The sequence below is a fragment of the Antrostomus carolinensis genome, unplaced genomic scaffold, assembly GCF_000700745.2.
Source record: "Antrostomus carolinensis isolate BGI_N321 unplaced genomic scaffold, ASM70074v2 scaffold1010, whole genome shotgun sequence".
NCBI classification, from domain to species: Eukaryota; Metazoa; Chordata; class Aves; order Caprimulgiformes; family Caprimulgidae; genus Antrostomus; species Antrostomus carolinensis.
The window spans coordinates 38,032-52,472 of NW_010286294.1; the positions used below are offsets into that span (position 1 = coordinate 38,032).

Sequence of the window (14,441 nt, forward strand, 5' to 3'; positions counted from 1 at the left end):
TAGGGAAATGTGAGGAGAGAGTTGGAAAGATCTAATGGAGTCAAGAGAAAATAATGAAATAGCATGAGCATCGCAGAAGCATTTCTGTTTGTTTGTGTGGATTATAACACATTTACACCAAACATGCCTTTATTGTAGGAGGTGTAAGTAAAGACACTTCTGGTTACCAACTGCACTCCAACCAGAACCTTGTTTTCAATGGCTTACAATTTTGTCAAATGTAACCATTTGGCTTGAAATCTCTCTCAGCAGATGGTTCAACTGAGAAGCTGAAGCATCTCTGCGTTTTGAAGCAGGGGATAGAAATTTGGGAGGGTGCTGTTCGCCGGCCTTGAGAAATCGACCTCGAAGGGTTAAATTTCAGTTTTGACAAGCTCAAAAAAAGCACCTAAGTTCTTCCTATGTTGAGCATGCTCCATCTCCAGGCATCTCTCTTCAGTGACTTGAGTGTGTGTTTGGCATCCCCCAGAGCAGCTGAATGTGACTCTGGACTTTTCCTGAAACTGATCCTCCCAATTGTTGGAGGCACCAAAATGGATGGCAAAAAGATACTTTCCTGAGCTCTCCCAGTGCCCTCCACTAGGGCTGAGCAGAGGAAGAAGAGGTGGCATGACCAGCACCAGTCAAATGTTCATTCAAAAGCCTTTCTCTGCCTGAACCAAGGTACCCCATCACCCAAACCACAATGCCACAGTTCACTGAGTGGGTCTCTCACTCACTCAGCCTTTCTGCTGAGATCATTTCACCTTCTATAAAACGACACCAGACAAATAGCATAGCAGAAAACTGTCTTAACTATTGAACTGTGAAGTTATTACCTCCCTTCTTCTCAAGCCTAACAAAACATTCAGATAATTTAAACAAACAGCTTCAAAAAGACCTGCCCCATGATGACTCCTGGAGCAAGTTCTAAGGAGCTCTCCCTTGTTGATGGCCCATTTTTAAGTCTATATTCTCAGTAGACAGTATCACACAAGAGCAACTTTTCCATTCCTTACAAGGTGGTAAGTGTAACCACAACCACTTTTCCCCTCTTCTTGGAATGATGCTTGAATTTCCATTTGTGTGAAGACTTCTAGTTATTAATTCCCCAATCTGAAGTGAGTTACTTTGGGTTGAACTGAAGTCTTTCATTTAATCCAAACTGTTTCACAGTTGGCCAAAAATTGAAATTTTGTGTACAGCCAAGCTATTTTTTCATTTATTTATGTAGTCATTGAACTGAAAAATCAACTACTGGCAATGGTCTAGGCATAAGTACCTTTTTTTCTTAAGTTACTTTGTAAGTAAATCTACATGTAAAAATCATGCCATAAATCTTCAAGTTGCATATTCTTTACCACCACCTTCACAAAAAATCAAGTTTATGAACAAGAAAACCTTTAAAAGGAATTGTAAATCCTAATTCTGAACTAATCCTCTACAAGGCTAAGATGCATATAAGCATACTAGACCTGGAGGTTGCATCCACACATAACGTGCAAGTAGAATCATATAATCTTTAAGGTCAGAACAGATCCCAGGAGGTCTCTAGTCCCACCTTCTGCTCAAAGCAAGGTCAGTTGTGAGATCTGACCAGGTCTCTCAGGGCTTTTTCCAGTTGGGTCTCAGAAACCTCCAAGGGCAGAGACCATGCAACTTGTGCCACTGCCTGACTGTCCTCACACAGAGTTTCTCTTTATAACCAGTCTCAATCTCGTTTGTTCAACTTGTGCCCGTTGTCTCTTACCCTCTCACCCTGCACCACTGTGAAAAGCCCAGGCTCTGTCTCCTTGATAATCTACTTGTAGGTACTGGAAGGGGCTGTTAGCTGCCCCTGAAGCTCTCTCCTTACAGGGCAAGTGCTCCAGCTCCCACAATCTCAGAGGCCTCTGCTGAACTTGCCTCATTTACCAGTGCCTTTCCTCCCAACTAATGACTCTTGGGGCACTGGCATGGGGACTTGGTTCCTTAATGATCTTTTCAGAGATCTTTTTCGGCTACTTTATTGCCCTTCCATTAAAACAGCAGCACCCACCTTTGGTACCAGAGTTTTAAGCATTGGCTTCAGAAAGCTATATGAAAGTATAAAGCAGTTGTCCCCACTTTACAGAAGTAAGTTCTAATTTTTCAGCTGTTCTCTAGGAAGATGAAAATGTTACAAACTAGCCAGCTCTGCACATAAACATTTTACAGTGTCTCTTGACCTAAAGAATTCAACAGGGAGATGGAGACAGCAGATGACCCCACCACTGCATCTGGGGAGGAGGATGGGAGACAGCAGAGGTGCCAGCAGAAGCACCACCTCCAACAGACACCCTTTCCTCAGCAGGGACATCCTAAACTTCCCTCCATCACACTCATCAGGGAGGCAATGTGCCTGATCCCTCTAGCACACGATGCTACAGTGTACTGCGTTAAGCAATTAGTTGCACCAGCACATAACTATTTAATAGTGTTGAATATTATTATTATTACTGTTATTTTACTTACTTTAATCTTCCATCAAAGTATGCAGGAGTTCCAAGAACAATTGTCTTAATGAAGAAAGGCTGGTTCGTGTGGTTCTCCTCGTAGCCACCGACAATGCTGAAACCCCAGCTCCCTAAATTGCTCCGTCGCAGTACTACATCATGACAGCTATGTAGGCAGCTGTGGAATAAAAGCACAGGATAGCCAGAGAAAAAGCCATGTAAACCACATATAGTTATTTTCATAGTAGGCACAACACCTGCTGCCTCATCATTACCACCATGCTAAGTGTGGAAGAGAAGGGGAGCGATGGTGATTAGACTTCTGTGCCCAAAGTAATTTTGCAATATCGAAACCAATTACCAAAAAACCCCTAAAATCTTGAGACAGAAAAGTGTTTTAAAAGAAATAAGCTAGTGCTAGAATAATTACTTAAACACCTTAACTCTGTAAACTGACAGTAATAGAATGGCATTTTAAGGATTTCACAGATGGCAAGAATGTGGGTGGAAAATGGATACCCAATGTGATTAGTTTGCAAGTAAAAAATGCAGTGCATTTTTCTTCCACCCTCAGACAGCTTGGGCTTTTTCTACGTTAAGTAAAGGTTTAAAAATCCATGCATCATCATCTCTACCTCTGAATTGAAATCACCAGTAATGAAAATATAAATGATTAACCATTTCATTACACAGAATGTAAATAGTCCAGATCATGCTTCATTAACTGTACTCATATATGTTATATCCCCCAGTGAAAATTCATTCTTGCCAATGAAGTTGGCAATGACTATAATTAAAAAAACAAACAAACAAACAAAAAAACCATAGAAATTAACTTTAGGATAAAAAAAGATGCCAAGTTCTTTACTGATGTATATTACTCTTTTAAAGAACAGCAGCACAATGCATAGCAGAATTTTAGGAGCCATGCATGGGCATCTGTAATATATAAGCAATAAACCACTGCTGAAGCATGGAAAGCAAGTACATTTACTGGAACTGAGAGCTGTTTATTGTGATTAGGTAACTCATTAATACTGGAAAGGAAGAGAAATTAATTGATAGTAAAACTCAGAAAATTAAATTGAAAAGTATGAGACCTTTGGAGGGTCAACACAAGGTTCTGGTACCTGCAACTGCAACCAATATGCCTGGTTCTTCTTGTCGTTTTATGCTTGAACTACAGACCTGAGCCCAGTAACTATCAGGGGAGAAAAAAATAAACCTGCATGCCCTGACTGAAGTTAATAACACTATTCACTGTAGTAAGAGCTCTTCCTGGTAGCAAACAATGCCAGAATGAGTTTATAGCTGTAGCCAGAAGAGAGTGAAAAACAGGGGAGTAAAAATGAAACACGGCGATGTCCAGCAGACTGCAGATTAGTCAAGCAGAGGGACCTCACTGCAAATCTTGAAGAGTCTTTGTGTTTGGCAGAGACAGTAGGGGGCTCTTGAAAAAAAAACCCAACAAAACAAACCCATTTGTAACTACAGGCTTGTATGTTTGCAAGAGACCTGTCAGGAGCCTGTCAGAATGGCAAGTCTGATCCAATATTCCAATATTTGACCTCACAAATTTAGGTTGCAGATTAGCAAAGACATATGGGTAAATACTTTGTCTTTTTATTAATAACTGCTTTGGTTTTAGATATTATACTGGAAGTTACAATATGGTGAAGCCATAGAAAAGACGTCTTGTGTTCAATGAGAAGAATCTATGTGGGTAATTACTACGGTTTGTGGAGGGACAAACCAAGTCTATTTATCTTCCAGTTTCCTAAGGTAACATTGCTCCTGTTCACAGTCCGCTTTGTAAGCACACTGCCAACCCAATATAGCTGAGATAGTCAGTCAGGCAGACATAAAGGCACATGCGGGGCAACTAATAATGTCTCTGCTTTTGTACCTCTTTCGGACTTACCTTAAAGTAGGTAACTAATTACTTTATTAATAAATTCTGTACCTTGGAAGTCCCAGCCACATGACCCACGAAGGTGACCAGCTGGCATCGTATTCATTTTCGCTGATGGTACTCAATTGTTCTTCATTAGCCTGGGGCTGTTCTTCCACAATCTGGACTTCCAGGGCTTTCAGGGCGACTACGGAAGAGGCAGCACTAGCTTTCAGCATGGCCACCGCCTCACTGTGACTTAGGTTAGTCAGATCGATGCCATTGATGTTCAGTAGCACATCACCTGTTCAAAGGGACAAGTGAGAACACATCGGACTGTCAGAGCTGTCCCTACTGACAGCACCTCTCTTGCCAGGGTTTCATTTAATACTGTATATTTTGGAGCTGAGACAGTCTGAACTAACAGCCTGTGAATGTGAATAGCTCTGAAGCATTATACTGCTGGTTTGAAACATTACTGTATTGAACTATTAAGCTGTATCAGTATAATTTATTTCCACATAACATATCAAATGCTGTGGCTTCCATGGTATATTGCCTTGAAAATTTGAGATAGAAATTACCTAAGCACCTCACCATCTTGGCTGCAACTGCTATTGCAGATGCCACTAGATAATAATTGCCAGTGGTGGACCTTAGGTCCACCCTAACTTTAAAAGGGAAGGAAGAATGATGGAAAGAACAATACAGGCACCACAAAGGAACCACCTCTTGTAGATAAGTGAGGCTCCATAGAGTGTTTTAGGTCTTCTGCTTTTTCTAACTTGTTACTCAGGAGAACAAAATGGAATTCAAAAACTACTAGAAAGGTTAGTACAAACACCAGTCCATTAGAAGAAAGAAAGAACATCTTTACAAAGATAATCTGGAAAGAGTCAAAGCCACTAAAACAACTGTAACAATTTTTATTTTATTTCAGAATATTTTTAAAAAGCCTCAGGATGAAAACAAGAATGTTATTTACTGTCCAAGCACTGACAGTCTCCTCTTTCACACAATATCTCACTTAATGATCAAAGCCAGAAAAACCAAAGCAAAAGTGTGAACACCGGGGTCACACTTGGAACAAGACTGATTTTTTAAAAGCTTTTTCCTCCCAGGAAAAGTTAAAGTTGAGGTGCAGCTTAACTTGAAATCACTTTTGTTCATGCTGTGGCTGCTTTAATGATACACAATGAAAGAGCAGTTGCAATTCTTCCATCAAATGTGTTTTTCATAGTAGCACAGAAAAAGAAAGCATACCCGTTGGTATGTAGGTGTAAATCTCCCTCTCTCAGAAGCATATACGGATGCTCCCACACTGTTCTTTTTAAATTTGTAATCTGTGAAGGACTTTTTCCTAAATTTCTTTCCTAAAACAATCTGTAATTCTGTGAACTCTGAATTGCAGAGATCCCATAGGCAGTCTTTGTTTCACACATAGCACATTGATGTTTTAATCATCAAAACCTTTGCTATCGATCAGACAGGACTGCCTTCACCTACACTGAGTCTAACCTCCACCTCTCAATTCCCTCCTGCAAAGCTGAGGAACACAGATGGGTGCTGTAGCACCCTGCAGACTGGCAAACCCAAGCTGTCCCAAAGGACAAGCAACCATTCAGGAACCAGTGTCAACACTAACATAGCTTCGGGGGTAAACTTAGCACGGGTGAGCTCTGGCCTGTCATCAGGGCATCTCTGCTGTTTAGATATTACACTGAGGAGCGGAGATTCCTTAGACAGAGATGGGGCCCAGTCCACCACATTAAACACAAAACCAGGATGTGAGCACTACAGTACAAAGCACTGCACCAGACTCTCAGCTCAGGGGATTACCATCAGCTGTAAAGAATTTAACCAGACATTTCCTGGTCTTATCTGCTTCCCCTTGCTATTAATTCCCCAAACAGCCCTTTTCTAGAAAAGGTGGAAGTGTGATACTAAACACTCTATTTCCATTATTTAAACATGAAGAAAAGCATCCATCAATGCTTCCCTACATCTGTGAAAAGACTTTTTGACATCACCTGACTCCAGAGAACATATTAATCAAACAGCAATCAGAGGCCACCCATGCCACCAGGAAAGCCAAGCCCCACCTCGTTTAATCCTGCCGTCTCTTGCCAAACACCCATGAGGCTGCACACTTGTCACAAAGATGGGCAGTTCGCCACTTTTGCTGCCTCTGCCTCCTGCCACTGTCATTCCCAGAGATTCATGTGGTTCTTTTTTCACAGTAATGTGCTTTTCTTGGCATGTAACACACTGGGAGAGATCCTGTTTGACAAGGATAAATAACATCGTTAAAACCTAAAAAACCAAACCAAACCAAACCAAACCAGAAGAAAACACAACTAAATACACCCCAAAGCTATACTATGGCACTTTAACGGAATGGTTTAAAAGGAATAAGTAGTTCAAATCAGCTTCGGCTGGATTTCCTCCAGGTCAAGAAAAAAACAACAAAAAAGTCACTGATGTATATACTTAAATATAGACAGAAAGTTTATAAAGGCCTGTCTTCAAAATCTCACTCCATTTTAGGACTGCACTACAAATTTTAGGACTGCACTACAAAACCGGTCAAAAGAGTGGGCACAAACCAGAAACAAATCTTTTGATGTCTCGGTCAACTTCAGCATTTGTCAGTAGAATATGGCTCAGAACTACAAAGAAGCTGCTAAGAAATGAAAACACGTGTGTTTTCATGCTGACAAAGACAGACCATTTAAAGTCATATCATGTTTTCTTTCACAGCTGGAGTGTAGAATCTCCCAGAACACAAAGTAACTAAGGCCAATCAATGCTATAGGCCGGTAATGGGTGCCCTGTGCAGGCTCGTTAATATTACAATGAAGGCCCAAACTTGAAGCAAGAAGAGATCTTGTATTTAATTTTCTAACACCTGAATTATAAAGCTTAGCCTATATTTAGTTTTGCCCCATCAAAAGGATCTAAACCTGAATCAAAACACATTTTATTTGCTAAAGCTCTTCCACTTCAGGATATTTAATGATACATTTACATCACTGCACATATACCAATAATAGCATCTTAAATCAACAGAATACTTAGAAGGAATTCAAAATAACAGAAGAAATAACCTGGCAGATTCTTCCAGCTACAAATACTTATTTATTCCCCTGCCTTCTCTTAGAAAATGGCAACACTGCTTTCTTCGACTTCCAATGCCACATGCTCCTTCTGACTCTGCTCCTCACATATATATGTTAATCACATACATAGCTATACATATACATATCATAGCTTATAAAGACAGTGCCTTCTTGAGTCTTCAGGCTTAAGACTGTCTCGTGCTATGCAATTATGTAAACATTTTTTAAGCCACAAGACTTCTAAGCCAACTGTAGGTTAATGAGAGAGAGGTAAAGATAAATGGTATAAAACATGGGAAATGTCCGCTTGTGGTTACATGGGACTTCCCACTTAAAGAGCCCATGTGTGGTATTGATACATGAGGGAAATCAGCTCAGCCAACAGATCAACTTCAGAACAGTGATATGAACGCAACCCATACTGGCAGATATAGATTAATATCTATATATATCTACAAAGATATCAAGCTGTGACACAGATGATTGACAATCATTGTGTTGCTATGGCCTGACATTTTGGCAAGTACTAACAGCCACTAACTGCATTCAGGAGCCTCACTTCTGTCCCTCAGGAGGAAAACAAGCTTCTTAGAGCCTCACTTGTTCTTTTCTGAAATTACACAAACGTTTAAAAGAAAACACTATCAACGTGTGTAAATCCTCCCAACAGAAGTAAGACATTGAACAGTGATGCCAACAGAGTGGATAGGAGGAAAGGTAGCTTTGTTTGCATGGTCAACATGACAATTATTTCACAAAGTCAACTTCTCAACAGAGAGGAGTCATATTTTTCTAACTACAAGGACATCTCAAGCACAAGCTTTATTTCTGTGGGTCTTCTGGATAATGTGAAACTAGGTTCATTAAAGTCTCTTCATTTTGCCTTTCTCTCCCAGCTTGACCTTACAGAACTCAGCAGCCTTGCAGCCAGCACTGCTGGCTCATGGAGGAGATGATACATCTGTCCAACACACTCTTTATATGCTGGATGGTGTGCACCACATCTCCTGTCTTTGCTGGCTGCAGACAGCACTGCAGCAACAAAAAATAACGTTCTTGAATGACAGCTCTTCCATGCAGCAGTAACACAGGAGCAGTAACACATGACAAGGTCTAACAACTATGACTGTATGAGCTCAGAGAACTTGCTTCTTTCACTGCAGTCAGTACATCCAAAAAATATTGAAAAGCTGTTGCATACCTTTTGTTCCCACTCCAGGCACCATGCAGGACTTGAGTACTTGGAAGCAATCTTTTTTTCTTAATAAAAAAGTAGGTCAAAAAGGAGATATAGCCTGTTCTTCCAATCTTGGCTTGCTACACACTTCAATCATCACATGACTAAAACTGTATTTATACCTCTTAGAAAGAGAAACACCAACCTTATGTGAGTTGGGTCTGCTGTGAAACAGCTGCTGGGACTGGTGCTGGTGTGGGTTGCTGTTGTGAGTCCCAGTGTCTCGAATAATACTGACCGTCTGTGACTTCAGGGGTCTCGAGATGATCAAATTCACTCTCTCCCCACTAGCCTGTTGAATATATAAAACAAAGTAATGAAGTTGATAGGAAAATTCATTATTAGCAGAGAAGAAGGGAAAATATGAGATGAAATATGAAACAAGATGACAGCAGAACTTGTTTTCCAGTTCCTGGAGGTGCTTAGACTGCACAGTCCCTTACTTGCTTCTTGCTGTCATTCCCCCCAGAATGGAGGGGATATTAACACTCCTCCTTTTCCCCTGGTGTTACATCTGTATCAGCTGGAAATCCTTTGCAAATGGATGGTTTTTCACTTTGTGTTAGGAAGCCTCAAACGTTAAAAATCACCCAATTCCATTTACACCCTCTGCAAACTTCTGCAACACATAGCAATAAAAGAATTAAATACCCACATAATGGCTCCAGGGTCTGCAGATTTTGCTCAAAAGCTCTGAACACCTCTGGTATTTCCCAAAAAGACTTCCAAGAAAGATGTTATATATGAGCAGAGCATCAAATTCTAGAGCTTGGGGAACATCAGGAGACTTAGATAATGTTAAATTATCAGGAAGGACATTGAGGTGCTGGAGTGGGTCCAGAGAAGAGCAACGAGGCTGGTGAAGGGACTTGAGCACAAGTCCTATGAGGAGAGGCTGAGGGAGCTGGGGTTGTTTAGTCTGGAGAAGAGAAGGCTTAGAGGTGACCTCATCACTCTCTTCAACTACCTGAAGGGAGGTTATAGCCAGGTGGGGGTTGGTCTCTTCTCCCAGGCCACCAACAATAGGACAAGGGGGCATGGGCTCAAGCTCTGCCAGGGGAGGTTTAGGTTAGATGTTAGGAAGAAATTCTTTACAGAGAGGGTAATCAGGCACTGGAACGGCCTGCCCAGAGAGGTGGTGGATTCACCATCCCTGGAGGTTTTTAAAAAGAGATTGGACGTGGCCCTTAGTGCCATGATATAGTAATTGGAGTTGGATCAGGGGTTGGACTTGATGATCTTGGAGGTCTTTTCCAACCCAATCTATTCTATGATTCTATGAAATGAAACATCAACACTTTCTATTGGCATAAAAACATACCTCTAGATAAAAGTTACCCTGTGTAAAATTCTGACCACTTCACTGTATCCCACAACTGGGAAACTGAAATTACAGTCCCTGAAATCGTTATTACTTTCCTTTAACTGCAATGGAAGCTGTTAAAATTATACCTGAAACAAATATTTACTATTCATTTGTATCGGAGCTCTCTGTGCGGTGCTGGGTTAAGCAACAATGACTACGCTAGACTGCAAGAACCTACTACCGGTCTATTCCAACTTTCCTAAAACCAGAGTAATTCTCATCAACAGCCTGCCCTGAAATCGTTATTACTTTCCTTTAACTGCAATGGAAGCTGTTAAAATTATACCTGAAACAAATATTTACTATTCATTTGTATCGGAGCTCTCTGTGCGGTGCTGGGTTAAGCAACAATGACTACGCTAGACTGCAAGAACCTACTACCGGTCTATTCCAACTTTCCTAAAACCAGAGTAATTCTCATCAACAGCCTGTCAGCATTACAGACTGGGAGAAAGACAAGGAGTAAAGGTTTTCCTGTGGGAACAGGGTGGGGTCACATGTCAGACTGCATCAAGCTTTGGGTAATATTTGTGTCCAGAGCAGAACCAGACATTTGGAATAGCCTCAAACACTCAGAAAATGCGTTTTACTGCACGGTACTCATGGAAGACCTGTTTTTTGTTGTTTTTCTTCCCAGCTGCTACCTGTTGCATCTATGAAGTCTGACAAATGACTTTCCTGTTTTAACCCCAATTCCATGCACAGGCAAAGCAATACAAAGCAAAGCCCACTTTTATAGAGCTTAGTGAGAGATTAAAACTACACACATAAATATAATAATAATAATAATAATAATAATAATAATAAATCTTTTTTTTTTTTTCTGCAAAGCTATAGGCTACATTGTACTATCCCTGCTCACATGAGTGATCTTCTAACCTTCAGGCTATATGCCAGGGAAGACTAATGCACTTTTCATTTCTAAGGAGGCGAAGCTCACCTGGCAGGTGCCAAAGCAGACCCTGTTTTGCAGTATTATTTACAGAACATAAATCAGAGCAGACGGCATCGCTGCAGGCCTTTAGGCGTTACACAAGTTGTTCTGTCTAGGACAGTCTCTACCGCAGGCTTTGCCCAAGAAACAAAGCTGAACTAAGGATGCAGGTAGGGAGTGCAAATTACCTGTATAACCTGAGCAGCAAGCTCAGGTGTCCCATGCTTCAAGTCATGTCCATTGATTGCAAGTACTCGGTCGTTGCTGCAGAGCCTGCCATCTTGAGCAGCCAACCCTCCTTCCAAAAGGTCGAGAATAAAAACTCCTGGCTCATCTGTTCTGCGTACAAGTTTAATGCCAAGCTGCTCACTGGAGTCGCGTTTGTGCAGCGTCACTTGGAAGCTGTCCTCCCGCACGGAGCCGGTGGTGTCCGTGTGGTTGTGCGTGCGGCTGCCGAACCGCCTCTCCCTCAGCACGGTGAGGTGCAGCACTGAGCAAGGCTGGGAAAGCACAGCGCGAGCGTGGTTGTGAGACACGTTGCTTATGTCAAAGCTATTGACCTGCAGAACAACAACAAAATCAGAATGATATTTTCACGTGTTTAATTGTTCCTGGTTTTGGAAATTAAGTCCTTTTCAAACTAAATTCAGAGCTCACTGCGAAACCAACCTTGGTGCAACCTACCAGGCTTCCTCTCTCATCCTTCCATCCTTTCCTGCATCATTTTAGTTGGAAAAGACCCTTAAGATCATTGAGTCCAATTACCAAGTCCACCACCAAACCATGTCCCTAAGCACTACATCTACACATCGTTTGAATACCTCCAGGATGGTGATTCCACCACTTCCCTGGGCAGACTGTTCCAATGCTTGGCTACCCTTTTGGTGAATAAATTTTTCCTAATATCCAATCTAAACCTCCCCTGGCACAACTACAGCCCTTTTCCCACAAAGGTGACAACACCTCTCAAGCAGTGAACACCCCCTGTCATCATAACCCATGGTTTTTGTTCTCCTGGTCTCCTACACTCATCTTTCTTAGATCTTTACATTGTTTGTTCTCCAGCACAAGAACTTTTCATGTGCTTTCAGTGTCAAGCCCAGCATCACTTAAAACTATAAAATAATAGCTATAAAAAGAATACGTACAGATCTCTGAAGAAAGCTTGACTGTAACAATATGTAGTACTTCCATGATGTGAAAAATTAAAAAACCCCTTGAAATCCAGAATGATGAAATTTGTTCATTAAGACAGTAGAAAAAGGTGGTTGTACTAGTTCTCAAGTTTTAGTATGAACTTAGGAGACTTTCCACCAACTTCAATTAGGTCAGAATTTCAGACTTATAACCTGTATCACTCAAAATTCACTTGTAAATAAACTTTCCCTCCCTATAAACAGTAATTCTGTGTTTGTTTTGTGGCCCACTGATACAAAGATCAGTAATCTTCAGTCATTTCTTGCACTACAAAGTTAAGATAAAAATTGACAGTGCAATGACATTTAGCAGAAAACAGGAGCACCACAAAAACCAGCACAAAAGCTGTGTTTGCCTTGTTCTCTAAGAAGGAGTTCAAAGTTAACACTAAAACTTCATTCTTAGCACGTACTGTTGGGCCCTGACAGAGCAACCCCTGCCCCATAATTTCAGCAGATAGAAACTAACATCAAATGGACTATACTGGCCTATCTTACCCAAGCCTTTAATGCTTCCCATTGCAACTTAAGTAAGTAAAAATATAAACTAAAAAGACAAACTTGCAGCTTCCCATCATCAAATAGCAATATTAACACTTAAAAAAAAAAAAAATATAGGAAGAGAAAGGACCCAGAAATCTATGTACAGCAGCCACCACATTTACATCACGCATCTGAGTTGAGGGTCTCCAAGAGGTCAGTGCAAGCCATTGGGTCATGATGGCTTCAGCACAGCAAAGGGGTAGCTGTACCCTTGCTGAGACACCTCCAGCCCAATGCCCAGTACAAAACCAACAGCTCCCTGCAGCACCCTGAGCTCAGACACCAAACCACGGCCGTGTCCTGGTCTGCAACTGCCCCGAGACAGGCTGTAACCTTGGGCAGAGAGAAAAGAGGCATAGCTAGGAGAAATAACATTTAGAGCTGCCACCCACAAAACTCACTAGGACTTATCCGTCAGAGCCCTTAAATTAAATCTAGTTTTATTTTTAGCTGCTGCTAGCTAAAGTAAATACATAAAATATGAAAGCATTCAAAGGTCACAAAAGAATATATGCAATAAAATGTAATTCTTCTTTCTACAAGGCAGTTCACAACCTCAGAACAAAACAGCCTTAGCATTTCTTGGGGAAAGAGATTCTCATTAGGACACATTTTACACATGTTAGTCACAGTCCAGTCCCCCAAAAAAGGGACAATTTGTAGAGCACTTTGAAAATGTTAGGCACCTACCTATGCCTTGCAGACAACATACGCTTTTAGGTAGCTGTTACAAAATGCTGTTCCCTCAGATCTTAAAAGGGTAACACTTGTTTGACTGGGCAAGAAAATGCTGAGTTTCACCTCACAGTCCTTTCTGGCTTTCTTTTAGTCCTTTACTGCACATAAAAGCCTTTGAAGACACTTTCAGAAATATTTGATTGAAGTGTGCACACTGAGCTGCATTTAACTCTGCACTTAATTACAGCTGGCAGAGACCAAGCCTGGCCATTTTAATACAACAGCTCAGCACCTGCACAGGTAAATTCAAAGCAACAAAGATATTGTATCTTCCAAAAAGTTTGGCTTTTACCTTCTGTACCTCTATCTTGGCATGACAGAAGGACTCTCATGGACACTCCTCTAGCATCTGACAGCCCCAGTGCCAGCACACTGATGGGAAAGACTCACTGCAGCTTATAAATCCTATTTATAGTCAATTTGTTGGCACTTAGGGCTTTGGAAATTATAACTGACACCTGCCTAAACAGCAAGAATTTCCAAAGCTTCACTGGAGCTTAAGTTCCTTATTCTGGCAACCAAGGAAAGCCCTTGAGTATTGAAATAAATTAGGCAGCATTCAATCAGTGTCTGCAACTGCTTGGTAAAAAGGAAACATTTTGGAAATGGGTTACTTCCTTGGCCAGCCACTACACTAACACTCCAAGAAAGGAAAAGGCACATTTCTCAAAAGGGACTTTATATTCTGAAGTGCAAACTAATTTCATTCCAAGGGTAACTACAGTATTTAAGCTACTTCTATTGGCTTGATTTCAAAAAAGTGAACTATAAAAGGCTGATAGTACTTTTGGACTGATCTTAGGCTATCAGATCAAAAGCAAACATTGTTACTGAAGTCATTTTGAAATGATGGTAATGTATTTCTTTCAGGTGGAATGATTAAAAATAGAAAAAACCCGGAGGACTGTCTTGTTTATGTAGAACTCTGTTCCTGCCATTCTTAAGAGTCCTATAAACAACTCTT

General features: G+C 41.0%; 1 protein-coding gene across 1 annotated transcript in view; it reads right to left on the reverse strand.

The window, feature by feature from the left end:
* The window catches only part of LNX2 (ligand of numb-protein X 2), a 26,945-nt gene that overhangs the window by 626 nt on the left and 11,878 nt on the right, over nucleotides 1-14,441 (reverse strand). The window contains exons 4-8 of the mRNA XM_010162626.1: nucleotides 11,189-11,560; nucleotides 8,846-8,992; nucleotides 6,447-6,624; nucleotides 4,417-4,648; nucleotides 2,473-2,631 (exon numbers count right to left, since the gene is read on the reverse strand). Of these exons, the coding sequence (XP_010160928.1) occupies nucleotides 2,473-2,631; nucleotides 4,417-4,648; nucleotides 6,447-6,624; nucleotides 8,846-8,992; nucleotides 11,189-11,560 (1,088 nt within the window). The remainder of the gene's footprint in view (nucleotides 1-2,472; nucleotides 2,632-4,416; nucleotides 4,649-6,446; nucleotides 6,625-8,845; nucleotides 8,993-11,188; nucleotides 11,561-14,441) is intronic.